This window comes from Ovis aries, chromosome 19, assembly GCF_016772045.2.
Source record: "Ovis aries strain OAR_USU_Benz2616 breed Rambouillet chromosome 19, ARS-UI_Ramb_v3.0, whole genome shotgun sequence".
NCBI classification, from domain to species: Eukaryota; Metazoa; Chordata; class Mammalia; order Artiodactyla; family Bovidae; genus Ovis; species Ovis aries.
The window spans coordinates 14,033,125-14,057,432 of NC_056072.1; the positions used below are offsets into that span (position 1 = coordinate 14,033,125).

The following is a 24,308-nucleotide window of genomic DNA, read 5'->3' on the forward strand; positions in this document are numbered from 1 at the left end:
CATCACATGCGGGGAGCTGAGCAACAAACCTCAAGGCCCAGCCAGCCTCTCGCAGGGTCTCTCTAGCTCCCCAACAGCACACGCTCGCTGCCAGCCTTTCGATTCCCAGATCCACGGCCTGTGTGTGCATGTTACAGAGGGATCTGTTTTCCTACTATTTATTTACATATTTGGCTATGCTGGGTCTTAGTTGTGGCATGTGGGACCTTTACTTGCAGCGTGTGAACGCTTGGTTGCGGCATGTGGGACCTACTTCCCTGACCAGGGATCGAATCCAGGCCCTCTGCATTGGGAGCGCAAAGTCTTAGCCATTGGACTATCAGAGGAGCCCCCAGAAGTCTAAGTCGCTCAGTCATGTCCGACTCTTTGTGATGCCACGGACTATGGAATTCTCCACAGTGCATGGAATTCTCCAGGCCAGAATACCGGAGTGGTAGCCTTTCCCTTCTCTAGGAGATCTTCCCAACCCAGGGATCGAACCCAGGTCTCCTGCACTGCAGGTGGATTCTTCACCTGCTGAGCCACAAAGCAAGCCCAAGAATACTGGAGAGGGTAGCCTCTCCCTTCTCCAGCGGACCTTCTCGACCTAGGAATCAAACCAGGGTCTCCTGCATTGCAGGCGGATTCTTTACCAACTGAGCTATCAAGGACGCCCAGAGGGCTCTTTTAAGAGCAAGAAGCACCCCGCCTCTGCCACAATGTCGCTGCTGTTCTCCGTGCAGTGCTCTGCCTTTGCCTGTGGTCCCCTGACCCCTGTCCCCAACTCACTGCTCCAGGACCTGCTGGGTGGCAACTGACCCCACTCCTGGCCATCCTGGGTTCTTGGTGCCCCCAGCTGTCACAGCCTGAACAAGAGAAGATGGCAGACTGAGCCAGGTGCTACCAGTAAAACCTATTGCATTTGGTTAAGGACTGGAGGAGGAATATGAAAGAGGGAAATTTTAACAACTCCCAGGTTTCTAGCGTGGCAGGATGAGAGTGGTGGGGCTTGGGTGCAGCAGAATGGTGTGGGAGGTGAGTCCTGAACTCTGCTTTGGACATGCTGAATTTGAGGGGCCCATCGGGCATTCTAGTGGTCCCGTTTAGGAAGCTACTGGATATATATTAAGAAGGGATCTCAGATGAGAGGTTGTAAACATATAAAACGTGGTAATGACAACTCGTGAGCCATACGTAATATTAAATGGGAATATATCAATAGCATTACCTAAAATGAGATGAAGGGATTCAGCTAACTTCTTGGCATTAAAAAAGGCCAGGGAGGATATAAACTTATTACATCTAACATTACTACATGAGTCTAGCACACAGGGGGCAGGTAAGAACCCACCTGCCAATGCAGGAGATGTAAGAGACACGGGCTTGACCCCTGGGTCGGGAAGATCCCCAGGAAGAGACAATGGCAACCCACTCTAGTATTCTTGCCTGGAGAATTTCATGGACAGAGGAGCTTGGTGGGCTACAGTCCATGGTGTTGCAAAGAGTCAGACACAACTGAGCATCAGAGCCACAACAAGGCATTTGTAGAGAACAAGAGACAGTCAGTTCTTCAGGCAATTGCTGTCTGATGTCCTAAGCAGGTTTAATTTAAGCATAACCAGCAGGGGTGTGGCCAGAACAATTCAAGTCAGGCCTCAGTGTGCTTCCCAAACACCATCACTCACATGCTTGCCATGCACAGATGATACAGCTCAGTCCCAGGCTGTAGTACCTCACAATTTCATTAAAAGAATGGCAGGCTTTACTATGGTAAACAGTATGAAGGTTCTTCAAAAAACTAAAAAGAGAGTTGCCACACGATCCAGAAATCCCACTCCTACACATATACCAGACAAAATTATGGATACACACATCCCTATGTTCACAGCAGCACTGTTTACAATAGCCAAGACATGGAAGCAATCCAAGTGACCACCAGCAGACGAATGGTTAAAGAAGATGTGGTGCGTATATACAATGGAATACTACTCAGCCATCAAAATCGCCATCTGCAGCAACCCGAACAGATCTAGAGATGATCATACTGAGTGAAGTCACAGAAAGAAAGATACATATCACGATCTTGTTTGCATTTGAAATATAAACTACAACACAGGTGAACCCATCTGTGAAATAGAAACAGAATCACGGACACAGAGAACAGACCGGTGGTTGCCATGGGGGAGCGTGGGAGCGGTTATGGATTGGGAGTGTGGGGTCAGCAGACGCAAACTATTACATAGAGAATGGGCAAACAGCAAGGCCCGAGTGTATAGCGCAGGGAACCATGTTCAGTATCCAGTGATAAACTGTCACGTAAATATATGCACCTGAGTCACTGTTACACAGCAGAAATTAACACCGTATTATAACTTAACTACACTTTATTTTAAAAAAAAACAATGGTAAGCTTTCCACTGCACCAAAGGCGGAATGTGGAAACTGCGACAGTAGCCATGGAAACAAAGCTGAGGCGGGACTGGGGAAAGGGGGCAGGACCTCATCGCTGGATGGCGGGGTGAGGTCGACAGTGAAGGACACGCACAGCAGGCGCTGGCATCTGCTGAGGAAAGGCCTGGAGTGATAAGGTGCAGGAGCCCCATGGAAAATGCCAAGGTGACTGTTTGGTGTAGGTACAGGAAGCACAAAGGAATGGCAGTCGAGGCTGGAAAATCACCCTGGGGCTGCTCATTCAAGGCCTGGAGTGTCTTGCCAAGAAAATGATCTTGTGATGAGATAAAGAGATATCATCAGTTTTCAAAGGGAGGGAGACACATGCTGAGGACCACGGGCTACAACAGACGAAGGGAGGGAGACACATGCTGAGGACCACGGGCTACAACAGACGAATGGCACTTGCATTCAACCATGAGACAGAAGAGGTGGCCAGAATACAAAGAACTGTACAGAAAAGGTTTTAATGACCCGGATAACCATGACGGGGTGGGCACTCACCTAGAGCCAGACATTCTGGAGCGTGAGGTCAAGTGAGCCGTAGGAAGCATTACTGCGAACAAAGCTAGTGGACGTGATAGAATTCAGCTGAGCTATTTCAAATCCTAAAAGATGATGCTGTGAAAGTGCTGCATTCAATATGCCAGAAAACTTGGAAAACTCAGCAGTGGCCACCACAGGGCTGGAAAAGGTCAGTTTTCATTCCAACCCCAAAGAAAGGCAACACCAAAGACTGTTCAAACTACTGTATAATTGCACTCATTTCACATGCTAGCAAGGTAATGCTCAAAATTCTTCAAGCTAGGCTTCAACAGTATGTGAACCAAGAACTTCCAGATGTACAAGCTGGATTTAGAAAAGGCAGAGGAACCAGAGATCAAACTGCCAACATATATGCTAGATCATAGAAAACTCAAAAATATACAATTCCAGAAAAATAAATGACCCAATGAAAAATGAGCCATTGAACTAAACAGACATTTCTTCAAAGAAGGAAAAGCAAGGGAATTTTTAAAAAAGACATCTCTCTCTCATTCATTGACTATACTAAAGCCTTCGACTGGGTGGATCATAACAATCTGTGGAAAATTCTTGAAGAGATGGGAATTTACCAGACCACCTTACCTATCTCCAGGACACAAGCGTATGCAGGACAAGAAGTAACAATTAGGACTGGACATGGAACAATGGACTGGTTCAAAAGTGGGAAAGAAGTACATCAAGGCTATATAATAAAGTAACTCTGCTTATTTAACTTTTATGCAGAATACATTACGCAAAATGTCAGGTGGGATGAATCCTAAGCTGGAATCAAGAACGCTGGGAGAAATATTAAGAACCTCAGATATGCAGATACCACTCTAATGGCAGAAAGAAAAGAGGAACTAAAGAGCCTCTTGAAGAGGGTGAAAGAGGAGAGTGAAAAGCTGGCTTAAAACTCAACACTAAAAAAGCTAAGATCATGGCATCCAGTCCCATCATTTCTTGACAAATAGATGGGGGAAAAGTGGAAGCAGCGACAAATCTTATTTTCTTGAGTTCTCAAAATCATCGCGGACAGTGACTGCAGCCACAAAATTAAAAGATGCTTGGTCCTTGGAAGAAAAACTATGACAAACCTAGACAGCATATTAAAAAGAAGAGACATCACTTTGCCAACAAAAATTCATATAGTCAAAGCAATGGGTTTTTCCAGAAGTCATGTGCAAATGTGAGAGTTGAACCATAAAGAAGGCAGAGCACTGAAGAACTGAAGCTTTTGAATTGCGGTGCTGGAGAAGACTTTTGAGATGCCCTTGGACAGCAAAGATATCAAACCACTTAATCCTAAAGGAAATCAACCTTAAATAGTCATTGGAAGGACTGATGCTGAAGCTGAAGCTCCAACACTTTGGCCACCTAATGCAAAGAGCTGACTCACTGGAAAAGACCCTGATACTGGGAAAGATTGAGGACAGGAGGAGAAGGGGGTGACAGAGGATGAGATGGCTGGATGGCATCACTGACTCAATAGACATGAGTTTGAGCAAACTCCAGGAGATAATGAAGGGCAGAGAAACCTGGCATGCTGCAGTTCATGTGCTGCAAAGAGATGGACACGACTTAGTGACTGAACAACAAGCAGACAGGGGCAAGCTCATGGGGAAAACAGCAGGGAGAAAGCCGTGGAGGAGTCGAACTGGTAACTTCAAGAGATACTGAAATAGAGGGACTTCCCTGGTGATCCAGTGGTTAAGACTCCATGCAGAGGGCACGGGTTTGATTCTTGGTCAGGAAACTAAGATCCCACAAGCAGCACAGAATGAACAAAAATAAATAAAAATGACTTTCTTAAAGAGAGAGAGATACTGAAATAGGGTAAAGCCCCCATGCCAACAGCCTTCACTTGAGTGTGAGATGAAGGAGGACTCGGGGGCCACATCTCAGTCTTTGGGCAACACTGACACATCTATTAATGGAAAGCAGTTTAACCAACCTCCTCTCAAGTAATGCGTGAAGTTTCTCCCATCAGTCCAGAAATGACAGACAAGGGCGAGATTGGGAAGTCAGGTGACCTGGATTCTGGTGCTGAATATTTTCCTTCCTTAACCCCCAAACTTGGTGAGCTCCCTGCCCCTCTGTTTACTCCGCAGGACCCTGGACATGGTTCAAAGTGATGATTTGCTCCACTATCTGCACGCTGATGGTCTTACCAAAATGAACCTCCCTGACACTCAACAACCTTCCTCTCTTGATGCCTGTGCCAAGATCACAGGGGCCAAGCCCTGGGCTAGGCTCACAAATGCAAAATAAAACCATACATTAATACCTCATAAGCCTGCTAGGAGTTGGTTTACTCCATAAATACAAACTGAGTGCCTTCCCTAGTGTTGGGACACAGACATGAGAACATCACAGCCCCCACGAACCCTCTGTAAACAGGAAGGGCAGCCGAGTGTTGCTTCTTGTTGCTATTAATAACACAGCAACCAATCATGGCTTACTTTCCCTGGGCCAAGTATACATACTTTCAGTTCAGTTTAGTTGCTCAGTCATGTCCGACTCTTTGTGACCCTGACTCTTTGCAGCATACCAGGCTTCCCTGTCCATCACCAACTCCCGGAGACTGCTCAAACTCATGTCCATCGAGTTGTATGATGCCACTCAACCATCTCCTCCTCTGTTGTCCCCTTCTCCTCCTGTCTTCAGTCTTTCCCAGCATCAGGGTCTTTTCCACTGAATCAGTTCTTCACATCAGGTGGCCAAAGTATTGGAGTTTCAGCTTCAGCATCAGTCCTTCCAATGAATATTCAGGACTGATTTCCTTTAGGATGGACTGCTTGGATCTCCTTGCAGTCCAAGGGAGTCTCAAGTTTCTTCGTCGACATCACAGTTCAAAAGTATCAATCTTCGGTGCTCAATTTCTTTATAGTCCAACTCTCACATCCATACATGACTACTGGAAAAACTATAGCTTTGACTAGATGGACCTTTGTCGGCAAAGTAACGTCTCTGCTTTTTAATATGCTGTCTAGGTTGGTCATAGCTTTTCTTCCAAGGAGCAAGCGTCTTTTAATTTCATGGCTGCAGTCACCACCTGCAGTGAATTTGGAGCCCAAGAAAAAAAGTCTCTCACTATTGCCACTGTTTCCCTGCCTATTTGCCATGAAGTGAGGGGACTAGATACCATGATCTTAGTTTTCTGAATGTTGAGTTTGAAGCCAACTTTTCACTCTCCTCTTTCACTTTCATCAAGAGGCTCTTTAGTTCTTCTTCACGTTCTGCCTTAAGGGTGGTGTCATCTGCGTATCTGAGGTTATTGATATTCCTCCTGGCAATAAATACGTCCTTTATATTTACCTATCTTGTGTTCTCTCATTTAAGTCCCTTGCTGAGTGGTTGGCATCATGTCTGCTTTACAGATGAGGAAACTGACACTCAGACAGGTGAAATAACATGCCCAGCATCTCACAGGTCAAAGTGGTGTGGCTAGGATCTGAATCCAAGGTATCCTCACCTGCAAAGCCCATGGGAACCCCCCAACCCCGGTGAGCTGAGCACACATATTTGTCTCTGCTTCTGTATCTTTGGCATAGTACTCCTCAAGGCAAGCTGGGGGCAGAGTCTGGGCTCCTAAGAGACATTCTGATACCTCCCTCCCAACTCCTCACCTCCCCGGCACACATGCCCATGTCATAGCCTTCTCCTCCCTGAAAAGGAGACAGCTGCCTCAAAATCTAAACACTATTATCATTTTAAACACTGACAACAGTCAAGTTCTAGTTTTAAGAGGTTAGTATTAAGAGAAGAAACGGGTTTTGAATGCAGAAGAATCCCAGGTGTGGAAGAGGTGACTTATGCTTCGAACGAACCTACAGCTCAGTGTCTTCCTTCTTGTTGCTATTAATAACACAGCGACCAATCATGGCTTACTTTCCCTGGGCCAAGTATATGTCCTTTCAGTTCAGTTTAGTTGCTTAGTCATGTCCAACTCTTTGTGATGTAGGAGGACGTACCTTTCTTTGATGCCAACTCCATTTCTTTACCCAATTCTTTTCCTAATTCAATTTCAAGGAGTCTACCGCTTTCAGACAGATACCAGGTATCATGGAGATCAAAGTCAGTTGTCAAGGTCAAAAGCAATATGCGGCAGCTATTACAGGGAAAGATTTAGAACAATGACAGCAATAAAACATAGACTGGTGCTAAAAAAAAAAACCAACAACTAGTGAGGTATTGGTATACTAGCAAATTGAAAAAAGAAAATTAGAAAATAATTTGCATTAAGGAGTTTTAAACACCCTTGAATGTCTACCTGATGACATGAAATAAGTGTTTTCTATTGTTCTAGAATATAAAAAAATTTTTTTAAATGTCTGTTCCTTTTTATCCACAATACACAATCTCTTACAGATTGATACCATCAAAGTATCCTCTAAGAGACATCCACACATTGAAGAATTACATAAAGCTACCACTGTGGAAACTGAAATAAGAAATGATGTTCTCTGATGAGACACTCATTAGAAAAAAAGAGGGGAAACTAAGAGAAATCCATAGTTCAGGATTTCTTATCTCTTCTTGCTATTCTTTGGAACTCTGCATTCAGATGCTTATATCTTTCCTTTTCTCCTTGGCTTTTCGCCTCTCTTCTTTTCACAGTGATTTGTAAGGCCTCCCCAGACAGCCATTTTGCTTTTTTGCATTTCTTTTCCATCGGGATGGTCTTGATCCCTGTCTCCTGCACAGTGTCACGAACCTCATTCCATAGTTCATCAGGCGCTCTATCTATCAGATCTAGGCCCTTAAATCTATTTCTCACTGCCACTGTATAATCATAAGGGATTTGATTTAGGTCATACCTGAATGGTCTAGTGGTTTTCCCTACTTTCTTCAATTTGAGTCTGAATTTGGTAATAAGGAGTTCATGATCTGAGCCACAGTCAGCTCCTGGTCTTGTTTTTGTTGACTGTATAGAGCTTCTCCATCTTTGGCTGCAAAGAATATAATCAATTTGATTTCGGTGTTAACCATCTGGTGATGTCCATGTGTAGAGTCTTCTCTTGTGTTGTCGGAAGAGGGTGTTTGCTATGACCAGTGCATTTTCTTGGCAAAACTCTATTAGTCTTTGCCCTGCTTCATTCCACATTCCAAGGCCAAATTTGCCTGTTACTCCAGGTGTTTCCTGACTTCCTACTTTTGCATTCCAGTCCCCTATAATGAAAAGGACATCTTTTTTGGGTGTTAGATCTAAAAGGTCCTGTAGGTCTTCATAGAACCGTTCAACTTCAGTTTCTTCAGCGTTACTGGTTGGGGCATAGACTTGGATAACTGTGATACTGAATGGTTTGCCTTGGAGACGAACAGAGATCATTCTGTCGTTTTTGAGATTGCATCCAAGTACTGCAGTTCGGACTCTTTTGTTGACCATGATAGCTACTCCATTTCTTCTGAGGGATTCCTGCCCGCAGTAGTAGATATAATGGTCATCTGAGTTAACTTCACCCATTCCAGTCCATTTTAGTTTGCTGATTCCTAGAATGTCGACGTCCACCCTTGCCCTCTCTTGTTTGACCACTTCCAATTTGCCTTGATTCATGGACCTGACATTCCAGGTTCCTATGCAATATTGCTCTTTACAGCATCGGATCTTACTTCTATCACCAGTCACATGCACAAATGGGTATTGTTTTTGCTTTGGCTCCATCCCTTCATTCTTTCTGGGGTTATTTCTCTACTGATCTCCAGTAGCATACTGGGCACCTAATAATCTGGGGAGTTCCTCTTTTGGTATCCTATCTTTTTGCCTTTTCATACTGTTCATGGGGTTCTCAAGGCAAGAATACTGAAGTGGCTTGCCATTCCCTTCTCCAGTGGACCACATTCTGTCAGACCTCTCCACCATGACCTGCCCATCTTGCGTTGCCCTGCAGGCATGGCTTGGTTTCACTGGGCTCGATAAAGGACAGAAATGGTCTGGACCTAACAGAAGCAGAAGATATTAAGAAGAGGTGGCAAGAATACACAGAAGAACTGTACAAAAAAGATCTTCATGACCCAGATAATCACGATGATGTGATCATTAATCTAGAGCCAGACATTTTGGAATGTGAAGTCAAGTGGGCCTTAGAAAGCATCACTACGAACAAAGCTAGTGGAGGTGATGGAATTCCAGTTGAGCTGTTTCAAATCCTGAAAGATGATGCTGTGCAAGTGCTGCACTCAATATGCCAGCAGATTTGGAAAACTCAGCAGTGGCCACAGGACTGGAAAAGGTCAGTTTTCATTCCAATCCCAAAGAAAGGCAATGCCAAAGAATGCTCAAACTACTGCACAATTGTACTCATCTCACATGCTAGTAAAGTAATGCTCAAAATTCTCCAAGCCAGGCTTTAGCAATACGTAAACCGTGGACTCCCTGATGTTCAAGCTGGTTTTAGAAAAGGCAGAGGAACCAGAGATCAAATTGCCAACATCCGCTGGATCATGGAAAAAGCAAGAGAGTTCCAGAAAAACATCTATTTCTGTTTTATTGACTATGCCAAAGCCTTTGACTGTGTGGATCACAATAAACTGTGGAAAATTCTGAAAGAGATGGGAATACCAGTCCACCTGACCTGCCTCTTGAGAAATCTGTATGCAGGTCAGGAAGCAACAGTTCAAACTGGACATGGAAAAACAGACTGGTTCCAAATAGGAAAAGGAGTATGTCAAGGCTGTATATTGTCACCCTGCTTCTTTAACTTCTATGCAGAGTACATCATGAGAAACGCTGGGCTGGAAGAAGCACAAGATGGAATCAAGATTGCCGGGAGAAATATCAATAACCTCAGATATGCAGATGACACCACCCTTATGGCAGAAAGTGAAGAGGAGCTAAAAAGCCTCTTGATGAAAGTAAAAGAGGAGAGCAAAAAAGTTGGTTTAAAGCTCAACATTCAGAAAACGAAGATCATGGCATCCAGTCCCATCACTTCATGGGAAATAGATGGGAAACAGTAGAAACAGTGTCAGACTTTATTTTGGGGGGCTCCAAAATCGCTGCAGATGGTGACTGTAGCCATGAAATTAAAAGACGCTTACTCCTTGGAAGAAAAGTGATGACCAACCTAGATAGTATACTCAAATGCAGAGATATTACTTCGCTGACTAAGGTCCGTCTAGTCAAGGCTTTGGTTTTTCCAGTAGTCCTGTATGGAAGTGAGAGTTGGACTATGCAGAAGGCTGAGCGCTGAAGAATTGATGCTTTTGAACTGTGGTGTTGGAGAAGACTCTTGAGAGTCCCTTGGACTGCAAGGAGATCCAACCAGTCCATTCTGAGGGAGATCAACCCTGGGATTTCTTTGGAAGGAATGATGCTAAAGCTGAAGCTCCAGTACTTTGGCCACCTCATGAGAAGAGTTGACTTATTGGAAAAGACTCTGGTGCTGGGAGGGATTGGGGGCAGGAGGAGAAGGGGACGATGGAGGATGAGATGGCTGGATGGCATCACTGACTCGATGGACGTGAGTCTGAGTGAACTCTGGGAGTTGGTGATGGACAGGGAGGCCTGGCGTGCTGCAATTCACGGGGTCGCAAAGAGTCGGACACGACTGAGCGACTGAACTAAACTGAATTATGACTCTCAGCAAGGTATCAGGACGGTCTGCTTCCAACCTCAGCTTCTGCCTCTATCCAGGCCGGTATGCTACCAGTGACACACAGCACTTGCAACTTAACTGGGACTCCAAATACAACAATGAATTCCTATTGGCCGTGTCCTAACATGTGACCTACGTATCAGCTGACTCAGCTGGTTAGATAAAACATGAGAGGAGACAGGCATGTGGTGAGAGCTAACCCCTGGCCCAGAAAGTACCTGATGAACTCATATGCCCTTCCTGTCTCAGACCACAAAGCCAGGTTACAGTCTGGGGCAACCTGACTTTTCCATGGCCACTAAATACACACCTCTAGTCCTCAAAAGCATCCTGCAATTTCACATTATTGCTCATAAAAGGAAGCAAGTGCAGGGTATATGCATGCACATGTGTGTGTATCTATGCACCTATATTCATATTACATGTATGTGCATGTGTGTGCACGCCTGATAACTCAATCCATCACTCCTCACTAGCTAACTTGTACTGCTGGAGGAGGCGGGAGCACCACCTCCGGACAGTGAAGACTGCATAGCGCGTGGCCAACCCCACAGTGAGAATGACCTCTTGAGTTGCTGGCAGTTCCCTAGTAAGTGCTCACTAAGCCTTTGGCCCCTCCTGCTTTCTTTTCATATCCAAATTAGCTGTCTGACATTGGTCACCCAAAGATGACTGTCAAATCATATGCTCTTTCTCAAACCAAAGGACACATTAGAGGATGATGAGGGAAAGAAGAATGATGAGAATGTGGGACGTGGTGCAGGGTTGTTGGAAAGGCGGGGGAAGGGGTCCTCTACCTGCAGAGCCAGCCGCACAACCCCGGAGGTGTAGGTCAGCATGCTGTGCAGAATGTCCAGCAGGGAGGACAGCAAGGCGGCTGCAGTCTCGTTGTTGCTTTTGTTGTCCACATCCAAACACAGCGTGGCAGTTTCAGTGAACAGGCTGCAGACGTGACGGACCAGTCCTGAGTGTAAAATAGGAGAAGGGCAAAGCTGTCATCACAGAACGTAAGAATAACGTGTCACATGAAGCCAACAGAACAGGCACATGTATTCTACATTCTGTAAACTCTGAACAGTCCTTCCACATACCTGGGAAAGGTTTTGAAAATGCAGGTCCCCAGCCCCCACTCCCAGGGAGACTGCCTAGGAGCCTGAGGTTGAGGCCTAGGAATACACTGGCTAAAAAGCACCCCAGGTGATTCTGATGGGAGGGTTCCCCAAATTACGCTTTGAAAAACACTATCCTACATGGACCGGTTTCACAGGGACAGAAGAGTCGCTGACACTGGAGGAAAATGTGCTGAGCGTGAACATTCTGTCCCCAGGTTCTGTTCAAAGGCACAGTGCTTCATGGGATGGCTCGGTGACCACAGGTGAATCCAAGGACCTACCAGGATTGACAAGTAACTGGGTCACCTCAAGAAGATAAAGCAAAGCAGTGCTTTTTCCACATGCATTCTAAAAACTATGAAATGTAACATAATGATTTCAAGCAATGTCAAATTGAGAAATTGCCAGGTTCTATCATTTTGTCTCTGCAAACTTCATATTTACTGTGTGGTTGGTCTTCATCAACTTTCAGTTTGATGTACTTGTTACAACAAATACATTTAAGCTGGTGTTCTGTATTGTTTTGGTTATGTAAAGTTATGCTTTGAATTCCCCAAATGATTCAGATGCAAAAGTGATGAAAAGACAACATGAAATGCCATAAATCGAAATGGTGAGGGGGTCCTTCAGTCTGAAGAGATCATCATCGTCTGAATGTTCCAGAAAAAGTGGATCTTCAAATATAGCTATTCTACACAAGCAAACTGGGAAAAAAACAGGGTAAGGAAATATGACATGTGTTGTAAGCTGGACCTGCAATCCATTTATTTATTGGGCCTGCAATCCATTTGTCCCTAGTTTTCAGATGATCAACTGGACGGAAGCTCTGCCAAGCACAGCCATCCAAGCTCTGCTATCTTTCCCAAACATTGCACACTGTCATTTCCAGTAAACCAATCTGGTTTTCCTAGACAAGTGCAAAGTAATTAGACTACAAAGCAATTAATTCTGTCACTAAAGGCAGAGAGAAACCAAAATTACAGGGCATCAATCAAGGTTGTACTCCTTGTGGTGAAAACTGGCACAATCACAAATTGAAAATAAATATATTTGAAGGGAAAGCAATCTGCTAATGAATTAATAGCAAAATTTCTCTATTGAAAGACAAGGTTTGACAGTACAAGTCACCAAGGACACGTGGTAAAGAAGAGCAACTGTTAAGATATGTGCATCACACTGGCAGGCATTCTCCTGTGAGTTACAAGGCATCGCTCAAGGGCAGGCTATGAATCAGCTCTTGGCGTTTGTGAGCTGCAGGGAGAGTAGAAGGGCTTTAAAAAGAGGTTGCTGGGGTGGGGTGGGGAGAAAGACTGGGGGGAAGGGATAGTTCGGGAGTTTGGGATGGACATGTACCTGCTCCTGTATTTAAAATGGATGACCAAGGAGGACCTACAGTGTAGCACAGGGAGCTCTGCTCACCGTTATGTGGCAGCCTGGATGGGGGCGGGGTTTCGGGGCAGAATGGATCCATGTATAAGTATGGCTGAGTCCCTTCACTGTTCACCAGAAACCATCACACCACTGTTTGTTAATCGGGAGAACTCAGAGAGTAGTATTCGGTAAACACAGGCTGCAGGAGAAGATGTCTTCCTCTGTGGAGTTCACCATCACTTTGTGACACAGCGTGCTGATGATCAGAGGAGCAGGGGGCCCAGCGATGTGAACAGCAGAGAAGGACACAGCCCGTCAGAAGGAGGCACTGACCGCTGGATGCCCATCAGCGTGCTGCTTCGCTCAGACTAAACAGATGATGAACAACGGTGCTCTTCCTCAGTTTCAATCAGTCTTCAAGGAAGAAATGCAAACCATGAATGCAATCAAATCCCTCCTGGGCTGGACGCTCCAGCTTGTTGTGTGAAGGAAAAAAGACAACAGACGCCAAGCTCTGACTACAGACACAGAAGTCACCTCCTGTCGCAGAAGGTGCTCGTATGAGATTAGAAATGAAGTATGACCTAAATCTTTCTTCACAACCGTGATAACGCCAGCACAGCCCGTTGATATGATGTAAGAGGCCTATCTCAGTCAGTGTTCTTCACAGAACTTTCACCGAAGATGAAAACACACATTTTTCTTGTTTAAAATATTATGAAAACAAAGAAAGTCATGAGAAATTTTAGAAAAATGAATCCTTATCACCTTCTTCAATAATTATCAACGGTTTGCCATTGTCTTAAGTCTCCTTGAACCTCTAACAGTGCTTTCCCTACCTTTTTCATGCCATTTATTTGTTGGAGAGATGAGGATATTTCTCCTATGGAGGTTCTTGGAGTGCTGCTCCTGTAACCGTGCATTTCCTATAAACTGGTAATTAGACCCAGACACTAGACTTACTTCCGTTTTGATTATTTTGGCAATAATACTTAGAACTGGGCATTCTGTATTCCATGTAGCATTCCATCTGGAGGGATACACTGTCTGTTCCACCTTCAGTTCAATTCAGTCGCTCAGTCGTGTCCGGCTCATTACGACCCCATGAATCACAGCACGCCAGGCCTCCCTGTCCATCACCAACTCCCGGAGTTCACTCCGACTCATGGCCATCGAGTCCGTGATGCCATCCAGCCATCTCATCCTCTGTCGTCCCCTTCTCCTCCTGCCCCCAATCCCTCCCAGCATTACAGTCTTTTCCAATGAGTCAACTCTTCGCATGACGTGGCCAAAGTACTGGAGTTTCAGCTTCAGTATCAAAAGATTTCCCTCCAAAAGATTTCTTTCTTCCCTCCAAAGAAATCCCAGGGCTGATCTCCTTCAGAATGGGCTGGTTGGATCTCCTTGCAGTCCAAGGGACTCTCAAGAGTCTTCTCCAACACCACAGTTCAAAAGCATCAATTCTTCGGCGCTCAGCTTTCATCACAGTCCAACTCTCACATCCATACATGACCACAGGAAAAAACAGCCTTGACTAGATGAACCTTTGCTGGCAAAGTAATGTCTCTGCTTTTGAATATACTATCTAGGTTGGTCATAACTTTTCTTCCAAGGAGTAAGCGTCTTTTAATTTCATGGCTGCAGTCACCATCTGCAGTGATTTTGCAGCCCCCAAAAATAAAGTCTGACACTGTTTCCACTGTTTCCCCATCTATTTCCCGTGAAGTGATGGGACCAGATGCCATGATCTTCGTTTTCTGAATGTTGAGCTTTAAGCCAACCTTTTCACTCTCCTCTTTCACTTTCATCAAGAGGCTTTTTAGTTCCTGTTCACTTTCTGCCATAAGGGTGGTGTCATCTGCATATCTGAGGTTATTGATATTTCTCCCGGCAATCTTGATTCCAGCTTGTGTTTCTTCCAGTCCAGCGTTTCTCATGATGTACTCTGCATAGAAGTTAAATAAGCAGGGTGACAATATACAGCCTTGACACACTCCTTTTCCTATTTGGAACCAGTCTGTTGTTCCGTGTCCACTTCTAACTGTTGCTTCCTGACCTGCATACAGATTTCTCAAGAGGCAGGTCAGGTGGTCTGGTATTCCCATCTCTTTCAAAATTTTCCACAGTTTATTGTGATCCACATAGTCAAAGGCTTTGGCACAGTCAATAAAGCAGAAGTAGATGTTTTTCTGGAACTCTCTTGCTTTTTCCATGATCCAGCAGATATTGGCAATTTGATCTCTGGTTCCTCTGCCTTTTCTAAAACCAGCTTGAACATCAGGGAGTTCATGGTTCACGTATTGCTGAAGCCTGGCTTGGACAATTTTGAGCATTACTTTACTAGCGTGTGAGATGAGTGCAATTGTGCGGTAGTTTGAGCATTCTTTGGCATTGCCCTTCCTTGGGATTGGAATGAAAACTGACCTTTTCCAGTCCTGTGGCCACTGCTGAGTTTTCCAAATCTGCTGGCATACTGAGTGCAGCACTTTTACGGCATCATCTTTCAGGATTTGAAACAGCTCAACTGGAATTCCACCCTTAACGATGTTAAAATTGACCTATGGGTTCAGGGATTGTTAGCCCAACCTATCCAGTATAAACTTCCCCATCAAACATTATCTACTAATGTCCTGTGTCCAGTCCCATTATTCCGTTAGACACGGCAATACATAATTTTCAAATTCTCTCAGTCCTTCTGTATTTTTTGAGCTGGTTTTCTTCTGTAAAGAACTTTGTCAATGTGGTTTGTAAGGGAAGGGCAAGGTAGATGCTTGATCAATGTCTCTTTGTTATCATCTGCCTGTTTCCAGAAGTGATTTTGTAGTGTTTGGAGGTCCCAAATGTGAGCAAAGTGGCTAGCAATTACTGAAGTTACTAATCAGTTCACTACGGAGAAGGCAATGGCACCCCACTCCAGTCCTCTTACCTGGAAAATCCCATGGACAGAGGAGCCTGGTAGGCTGCAGTCCATGGGGTCACTAAGAGTCGGACACGACTGAGCAACTTCACTTTCACTTTTCCCTTTCATGCTTTGGAGAAGGAAATGGCAACCCACTCCAATGTTCTTGCCTGGAGAATCCCAGGGATGGCGGAGCCTGTTGGGCTGCCATCTATGGGGTCGCACAGAGTGGGACACGACTGAAGCGACTTAGCAGCAGTAGCAGCAGCATGGAGCATATTTGTGAATGTAATAGATTTTTAAATAACATATCTTATGAATATTAATTGATTTCAATCATTATTCTTTTATGGTAAACTTGTTCCATTTTTGGTCACTGAGAGCCCTTTAAAGTGTCCTACCTTCTGCTAAGATACTATGTCCCAAGTTCACCTTATGAATTACTGCCTAAGACTGGGCATTAGCTACTTCTCCAAGGAATCCTGGTTTCTTTTAATGAGAAGGGTATTCAGAGACCATGGTCTGAGCATGAGACACACGCATTGCTACTGGGCTACTGATTAAGTGGACAGAGATAAGTATATACCTTTTAGACAGAGAAAAAATTAATGAGTTCATGCAGATATTTCAACTTTCAGATTCCAGAAATGGACCCTCATCTATGAGGTTAAATGATTTGCAACAAGGGAATTCTTTAGAAAAATGAAATTATTTTCAATGAAAGAGAATAGAAAAACTGATTATCTGTTTGAGAGAAAAAAAGGTGCTTGACCACTATCTCACATAATATTCAAAAATTAATCTCAGGCAAACCTCAAATCTAAACATAAAAGCTAGAATTATAAAAGTTTCAGAAGAAAATGTAAGAGAAGATCTTCGTAACTAAGAGGTAGGCAAGAGTTTTTAGGATTCAAAAAGTCCTTTCATCATTTGAAAGTGGAAAAATTACACTACATCAAAAATTAAAACTTGTGCAAGTTAAGAGACACTATTAAGAAATGCGTGCTACGTCGCTTCAGTTGTGTCCAACTCTTTGCAATGCTATGGACCTTAGCCCACCGGGCTCCTCTGTCCATGAGATCCTCTACACAAGACTACTGGAGTGGGTTGCCCTGCCCTCCTCCAGGGGATCTTCCCAACTCAGGGATGAAACCTGCATTTTCTGTCTTCTGAATTGGGAGGGGGGGTTCTTTACCGCTAGAGTTAGGAAAAAGACAGGCCAAAGACTAGCAGAAAAATTTATAAATTACACATCTAAGAACTTATATTCAGAACATATAAGCAATTCCTAAACTCAACAATAACAAACTGAAATATCCAATTTTTAAAATGGGTAAAAGCCTTGAACACTTAGTTTACAAAAGATAACATCAAAAAGCACATGAAAAGTGTTCAACACCGTTAGCCATCTGGAGAATGAAAATGAAAGTCACAGTGAGATACCACCACACAAACAGAAATAATCAAAATTAAAAAACCCGACAACACCAACTGGTGGTGCAGACGCAGAATGACCAGAACTCACAGGCATGGCTAATGGGAAACAGTTGACAGTTTTTTTAAAAAAACAAATTTTTTTTTTTTACCATATTATCTAGCAATTCTACTCTTAGGGGTTTATCCAAGTAAAATGAAAACATATATTCACAAAAAAGACTCATTAGACCTGTAATCAAAATAGCCCCACATTGGAAATAGCCCAGCTGTCCACCACCAGGAGAACAGATGAACAAACAGAGGTCCATTCATACAACGGAGAACTCCTCAGCAATGCAAAGGAATGAGCCACTGAATCCCACAACATGGCTGAATCTCAAAAAACCAACAGGGCCGAGAGACAGACACCAGAAAAAATGAGGTGCATAAATTCAGTTGTAAGAATACGTTTCAAGAAAAACTCATCTATATTGATTGAAGAGAGAATAGTAGTTGCTTCCGAGGGAAGGGCAGGACAGAACTTTCTAAGGTGACAGAAATGTTCTCTACTTTAATGAGGTGTTGGTTACAGAAATGTATGCATTTCTCAGAAATGCATATATATGATATATATAATATATAAGGTATAAATATAAGATGTTTGTTTCACTGTATACAAACCATATAGTATAATGAAGTCACTCAGTTGTGTCCGACTCTTTACGATCCGGTAGACTGTAGCCTACCAGGCTCCTCTGTCCATGGGATTTTCCAGGCAATAGTCCTGGAGTGGATTGCCATTTCCTTCTCCAGGGGATCTTCCCAACCCAGGGATCGAACCTGGGTCTCCTGCAATGTAGACAGACGCGTTACCGTCTGCGCCACCAGGGAAGTCCCTGACCGTTTTTATAATCTATTTTGAATTGGAGGATAATTGCCTGTATTGGTTTCTGCTGCACAACAGTGTGAGTCAGCTTTAAGTATACATGCATCCGTTCTGTCTTAAGCCTCCCTCTCCCCACCCACATCCCACCCCTCCGGGCCATCACAGAGCACTGGCCTGGGCGCCCCCTCGCGGTCTCCTTTACACATGGCGGTGTGTGTATACATCAAACTCTCTTAGTTCAGCCTCTTCTCTTTCCCCTGCTATGCCCACAGTCCATTCTCTGCATCTGTGTTTCTATTCCTACCCCACAAAAGGCTCGTCAATACCACTCTTCTAGATCCATATACATGCATGGGCTTCCCTCCCTGGTGGCTCAGATGGTAAAGAATCCGCCTCCAATGCGGGAGACCTGGGTTCGATCCCTGGATTGGGAAGATCCCCGGAGAAGGGCCTGGCACCCCACTCCAGTACTCCTGCCTGGAGAATCCCCATGGACAGGGGAGCCAGACAGGCTACAGACCACTAGGTTGCAAAGAGTCAGACAGGACTGAGCGGCAAAGCACACGTATATGTGCATTGATACACAATATCAATATCTTTTTGACTTGCTTCACTCTGTGTAACAGGCTCTAGGTTAAAACAGCTAAAAATAAAATTGATTGGGATAGACTGGGCAGGGTGGAGGAAGTCAAGGGAAGCAGGGGGTGTGGCCTCCACCAGGATGAGAGCAGTGTTTAACTGAGCACCGGCTTTCTGCCTGGCAATGAACCTTTACTGGGCTTTTTACATGTCATATTTCATCTGAATTCTCTAACAGCTCCAGGGGAGCTTATTATCCAGATGCTGTTGTCTCCACTTTGTATAAGGGAAAACAAAACCTCACAGCATTTAAGTAACCAGTTCAAGGTCACCAAGCAAACAGAAATCACCAAGTGATCTGGACCTACATATATTATAACTCTTGAGGTCCACGGACTTTTAGAAATACCATGGAGCCTCTAGGAGCAGCCAGCGGGGAACTGAGACCAGAAAATCAAAGAGGGGGCCTTTGCAATTTGGCCATGACCAAGTACTGGTGTGGTGGGAAACAAGGAGGAGGAGGAAACGTGACTTAACAAGTGTGATTTGTGACTTTGTGGCAACAGTGAGGTGCAGCCAAAAAGCCCTGGAAAGAGAAAAACCAGACTCTCACCGGAAAAAGCGAGCAAGTGAGTTTTCTAGGAACAATAAGTTAGTTTTCAAGATATACTGAGTTTCATCCAGACGCCAGAGTCCAAAGGTAGTTGGAAATGAAAGCATAGAAATCGGGTAGCAGTCAGACTGGATAAAGAGAGGTGGAAGATGACTGGGGAGGGTGGGAAAGTTCCTAAGGGCGAGTGGACCCTAGACAGGAAAGGGATTTATAGGAGAAATGGAGGCAAAGGCGCCAACATAACAGAAGAAGAACCACGATAACATAATGTCACAGGTATCAATGGATGAGTTGCATCAGTCAGAAAAATGGTGCCAAGGGTGTAGAGATGACACAGGTCGAAGCCTGAGAAAAGTTCACCGACTGGCTCGCTTCCAGGTCCCCGATGACTCGCTGGTAAAGTCTGTAGGGTCCTATGCCCTGAAGTCAGTGTGCAAGTTGCCAAAGCTTCCGTGTTACATGTCCCACAAACCACATAGGTTCTGACATTTTGCTTCCATGCTATCCAAAATTTCCCCATAGAGGGAGTTAGGAAATAGAGCTTCTTGGAAGGAAGGGGAGTGTAGACTGGCATTTGCATAATGCTGACCACACCAGTTGCCCAACCACTGCGGGGGCCGAGGAGGGAGCCCCTGAGTCCCCTCGCCTGAGCCACAGGACCCAAGGATAAGACTGTTAGTACAGGCAGAGCGCTGTGAACGACCTCACACAGGACACATTGTCCTAAAGTGAAGGAATACGTCCAAGGAGGTGGTGAAGGGAAGGAAAGGAAGGTGACATTCCCTGTGTCTACACTTTCCTTCTCTCCAGTCAAGAGAAAGACCCCCTACCTCCAAAGAGATGGAAGGAAGTCCCAGGACACTGCCAGAGTTGTGATCTCCCCAGTGAGGTGGGAACCACCATCAGCAGGCACATGGGTTTGACTCTCGTCTACCTCCCTCTGCCCCAAGAAGGCCAAGGACAATACAGCGGAGGCAGAGGCCTGAGCCCCTGGGAGTGGCCTAGCCATGCCTTTTGTTGTTGTCTTGGGAGGAGGTGTCCTCTCCTTTTCACTCAGGCCCCAGAGAGAGTCACACTTATGACAAACCTAGACAGGATACTAAAAAGGAAAGACATCACTTCTCTGACAAAGGTCCATATAGTCAAAGCTATAATTTTTCCAGCAGTCATATAAGGATGTGAGAGTTGGACCATAAAGAAGGCTGAGTGCCAATGAATTGATGCTTTCCAATTGTGGTGCTGGAGAAGACTCTTGAGAGTCCCTTGGACTGCAAGATCAAACCAGTCAATCCTAAAAGAAATCAACCCTGAAAATTCATTGGAAGGACTGATGCTGAAGCTTCAGCACTCTGGCCCACTGGTGCAAAGAACTGACCCATTGGAAAAGACCCTGATGCTGGAAAAGACCCTGATGCTGGGAAAGACAGGGCAAGAGGAGAAAGGGGCAGCAGAAGATGAGATGGTTGGAGGGCATCACTGACTCAATGGACATGAGTCTGAGCAAACTCTGGCAGACAGAAGGACAGGGAAGCCTGGCATGCTGCAGTCCATGGGGTTGCAAAGAGCTGGACAAGACCTAGCAACTAAACAAGAACCACCACCACCTCTGGCTTAGGTCAGCTCTGCTTCAGACCTCCTGGGGCAAATGCACAGCCCCTGCTGTATCCCCTACCATCCCCCTCAGGCTAGATGGCTTCCATCTCCGTGCAAGGAAGAGAAGGTACTCCTGCACAAAGGGGTTAAGATCCAAGAGTGAAATTTCAACACAGAGGCAAATATACAGGGAAAGCCACAGCCAACTCTGTTTCTCGCAGACAACTCTGTTTCTTGCAGTCAGCTCTATTTCTCGAGCCCCAGATGGACCTAGTATGAGGTGAGGCTAAGAGCAAGGTTTCTGTGCCTTGCCTGCCTATCATCTCCATTAGAGATCCAGTACAAAGACACTTAAATAGTGCTCTATCATTTCCCAGATGACATCATAATATTCCATCCCAACATCTCTGAAATAAATAAAAAGTAAGTTAAAAAATGCAATAACTATTTCACATGGATCATAACCAACTCTTCGAAAAAAAAAAATCCAAGAATTATTCTGCATTAAGGCATCTGGTCCCATCACTTCATGGCAAATAGAGGGGGAAACAATGGAAATAGTGACAGACTTTATTTTCCTGGGCTCAAAAATCACTGCAGATGGTGATTGCAGCCATGAAATTAAAAGACAATTGTTCCTTGGAAGAAAAGCTATGACCAACCTAGACAGCATATTAAAAAGCAGAGACAGTACTTTGCCAACAAAGGTCCATCTAGTCAAAGCTATGGTTTTTCTAGTAGTCATGTATGGATGTGAGAATTGGACTATAAAGAAAGCTGAGTGCTGAAGAATTGATGCTTTTGAACTGTGGTGCTGGAGAAGACTCCTGAGAGTCCCTTGGACTCCAAGGAGATCCAACCAGTCCATCCTAAAGGAAATCAGTCCTCAATATTCATTGGAAGGACTGATGCTGAAGCAAATACTTTGGCCACCTGATGTGAAGAACTGACTCATTGGAAAAGATCCTGATGCTGGGAAAGATTGAAGGTGGGAGGAGAAGGGGATGACAGAGGATGAGATGGTTGGATGGCATCACCAACTCGATAGATATGAGTTTCAGCAAGCTCTGGGAGTTGGTGATGGGACAGGGACGCCTGGCGTGCTGCAATCCATGGAGTCACAGATTTGGACACGACTGAGCAACTGAACTGAAGTATAAGCAAATCTCTAAAGGAGCCATCCCCATTAGTTATTTCCAAGTATTTAATGTTCCAGAAATATTAACATGCATGAGCTGCTTCCAACTTTGGTCACTCCAGCCAAGGTCATTTTGTCCTTATTATACTATTACTTTCTCAAAATCTGTTGGAGCAGAGAAAAAATGTGAGAGTACACTTTGAAATACCAAGCTTTTGAAAGTACTTTTCCTTTCTATCATTAATGATTTGAAAACAATGCTCTAAATCCAAGGGTAACCTCCCCAGATAGAGGCTTCCTTGCAGATAATCCCACGTTTACCTCAAACAAACATGTGGTCATTTCCACCAGGGTCCATCAGAGTCAACCTGAATAGACAATCTGGAAGAGGAGTGTAAGAACATCTGTGCAATTCAATGTGGGGAAATGGTTTCGTTTTTCCCAAGTTGACCAATGCTTAACCACCAAAACCACCAGAGTCACACCACGTCAGCTGAATTAAAAGCCGTCTTTTAAACATTGAGGGTGCAAGTGGTGATGTCATTCTGAACACAATGAAGGATAAACAGAGATGTCTGTGGACAGCAGGTTCTAGGCCAAAGTGAAGGAGCTGCCAGCCACACACAGAAACAGCCCCAGAGGATAATACGTCCAAACTTTTCTGAGGTTAAGAATGGCTGAGCCATCTAAGAGCTGGCCTTTGCCTCTGTTATTCTAGTCTGTGAACCTTTGTCCAACGTGCCTACACAGGCTGGCAGAGGGGCTTCCTAAAAGGCCCTGGGTGTCCACACTGTGCCCAAGGCCAGTCCAGCGCCTGGTCCCGGCCTTCATCCCCCTCCTGCGTTGGCCCTCTCAATTCTGACTCCTCTGTCCTGGAGCTTCAGTTCACTTTCTCCTCTGGAGTCCACTCTCCCCTTAAGCCCTCACCCCACACCAGTCACTCCCAAACACTGAGGGCCCCTGAGGGCCTGGCTTTCCCCAGTCAGGAGAGGGACACTGAATACATCTTGCTTCGTGAGGACGACTAGCCAATTCATAACCCTGTGCTCTGAAATTACTGCCTCACTGAACTTGAAACGCAAAGTACCTCACAGGCTGGGACCTTCAAACATGACGGACACTAATGTTTAAATGACATTTTTTCCTCTGAAAACCTGACGGGACTCTGTATTCAGGGCATTCATTCCAAACTACTTTCCTATGAAAACTCTATATATTACAGAGTCTATCTTAAAAACAAAACTCACTCCAATTCCCCTAAATCCACAGTGATTCCTGGATCCCCCTGTGATTAGCAATAGAATCACTTAGTTCCACAGATAAACAAGACTGCACTGAACTGTTCCAAGTTGCTGATTTATTCTGGCCACCTGTCTCATGGGCTACAATGTGCTTTTCTGATTTAAACAGAGACCCTGAATTTCAGCAACAGGTAAACCTATTTTTCTGTGTGGCCAAAAATGAGGGTCTAGTTGCATACTTGAAAGGTAAAAGTTTTGGGCAGAACGAACTCAATTATAAAAACCACTGAAAGGAGAAGTTTAACACACTCAAAGGATTTATGCACCGAAGACACATGAAGAATTTTGATTACTCAGAGACAGCTAAAAGAGTTTAGGATTAATTTAAGCCAAGTACACCTGGAACAATTTCAGAATGTGAGAATATACAGAAGTAGATGCTAATTTCATACCTGAAACATATGATACAATGTCATTTATGACTAATACTAACTTCTATTAACTCAGAGGGGCAGAAAGTTTCCAAGTTTTATCAGGAAATTAATGGGAAAAGAACAATGGATCATTCAGGTGCAAGTCGCAGGAAAGCACTGGAAGAGAGTGGGATGGAGGAGCAGGGAGGGAGTAGGGAGTTCTAAGGTCCTCCTGCAAAGCCTGAGAGCTTTGTCTAATTCAGCTTCAATAACAACACAGCATTTGCAGAAATATGGAGGGGCTTTTATGAGCGGGACCCTTAGCCAGAGATGTGCTCTTGAGGGCCCAGAAGACTCCTTCCCCTGCCATCCATCTCCGAGCTGGTAAGAGTGACATGCATCAGTCACTCAAACACTGGGTCATTTGCAATACTTAGAGCACTTGTGACGTAAATTTCATTGTGCCAGACAATGAGGGGAAAAAACTCAAAGCT

General features: G+C 44.7%; 1 protein-coding gene across 9 annotated transcripts in view; it reads right to left on the bottom strand.

Moving 5' to 3' along the window:
• ULK4 (unc-51 like kinase 4) overlaps positions 1 to 24,308 on the bottom strand; it is a 528,243-nt gene that overhangs the window by 158,593 nt on the left and 345,342 nt on the right. For 8 of the 9 annotated variants that reach the window (XM_060402096.1, XM_060402095.1, XM_060402097.1 and 5 more), the window contains one exon: positions 11,351 to 11,517. In XM_060402096.1, coding sequence (XP_060258079.1) covers positions 11,351 to 11,517 — 167 coding nt within the window. Of the gene's footprint in view, positions 1 to 11,350; positions 11,518 to 24,308 lie in introns of those variants that run through there. The other variant, XM_042235871.2, reaches the window with a different exon arrangement.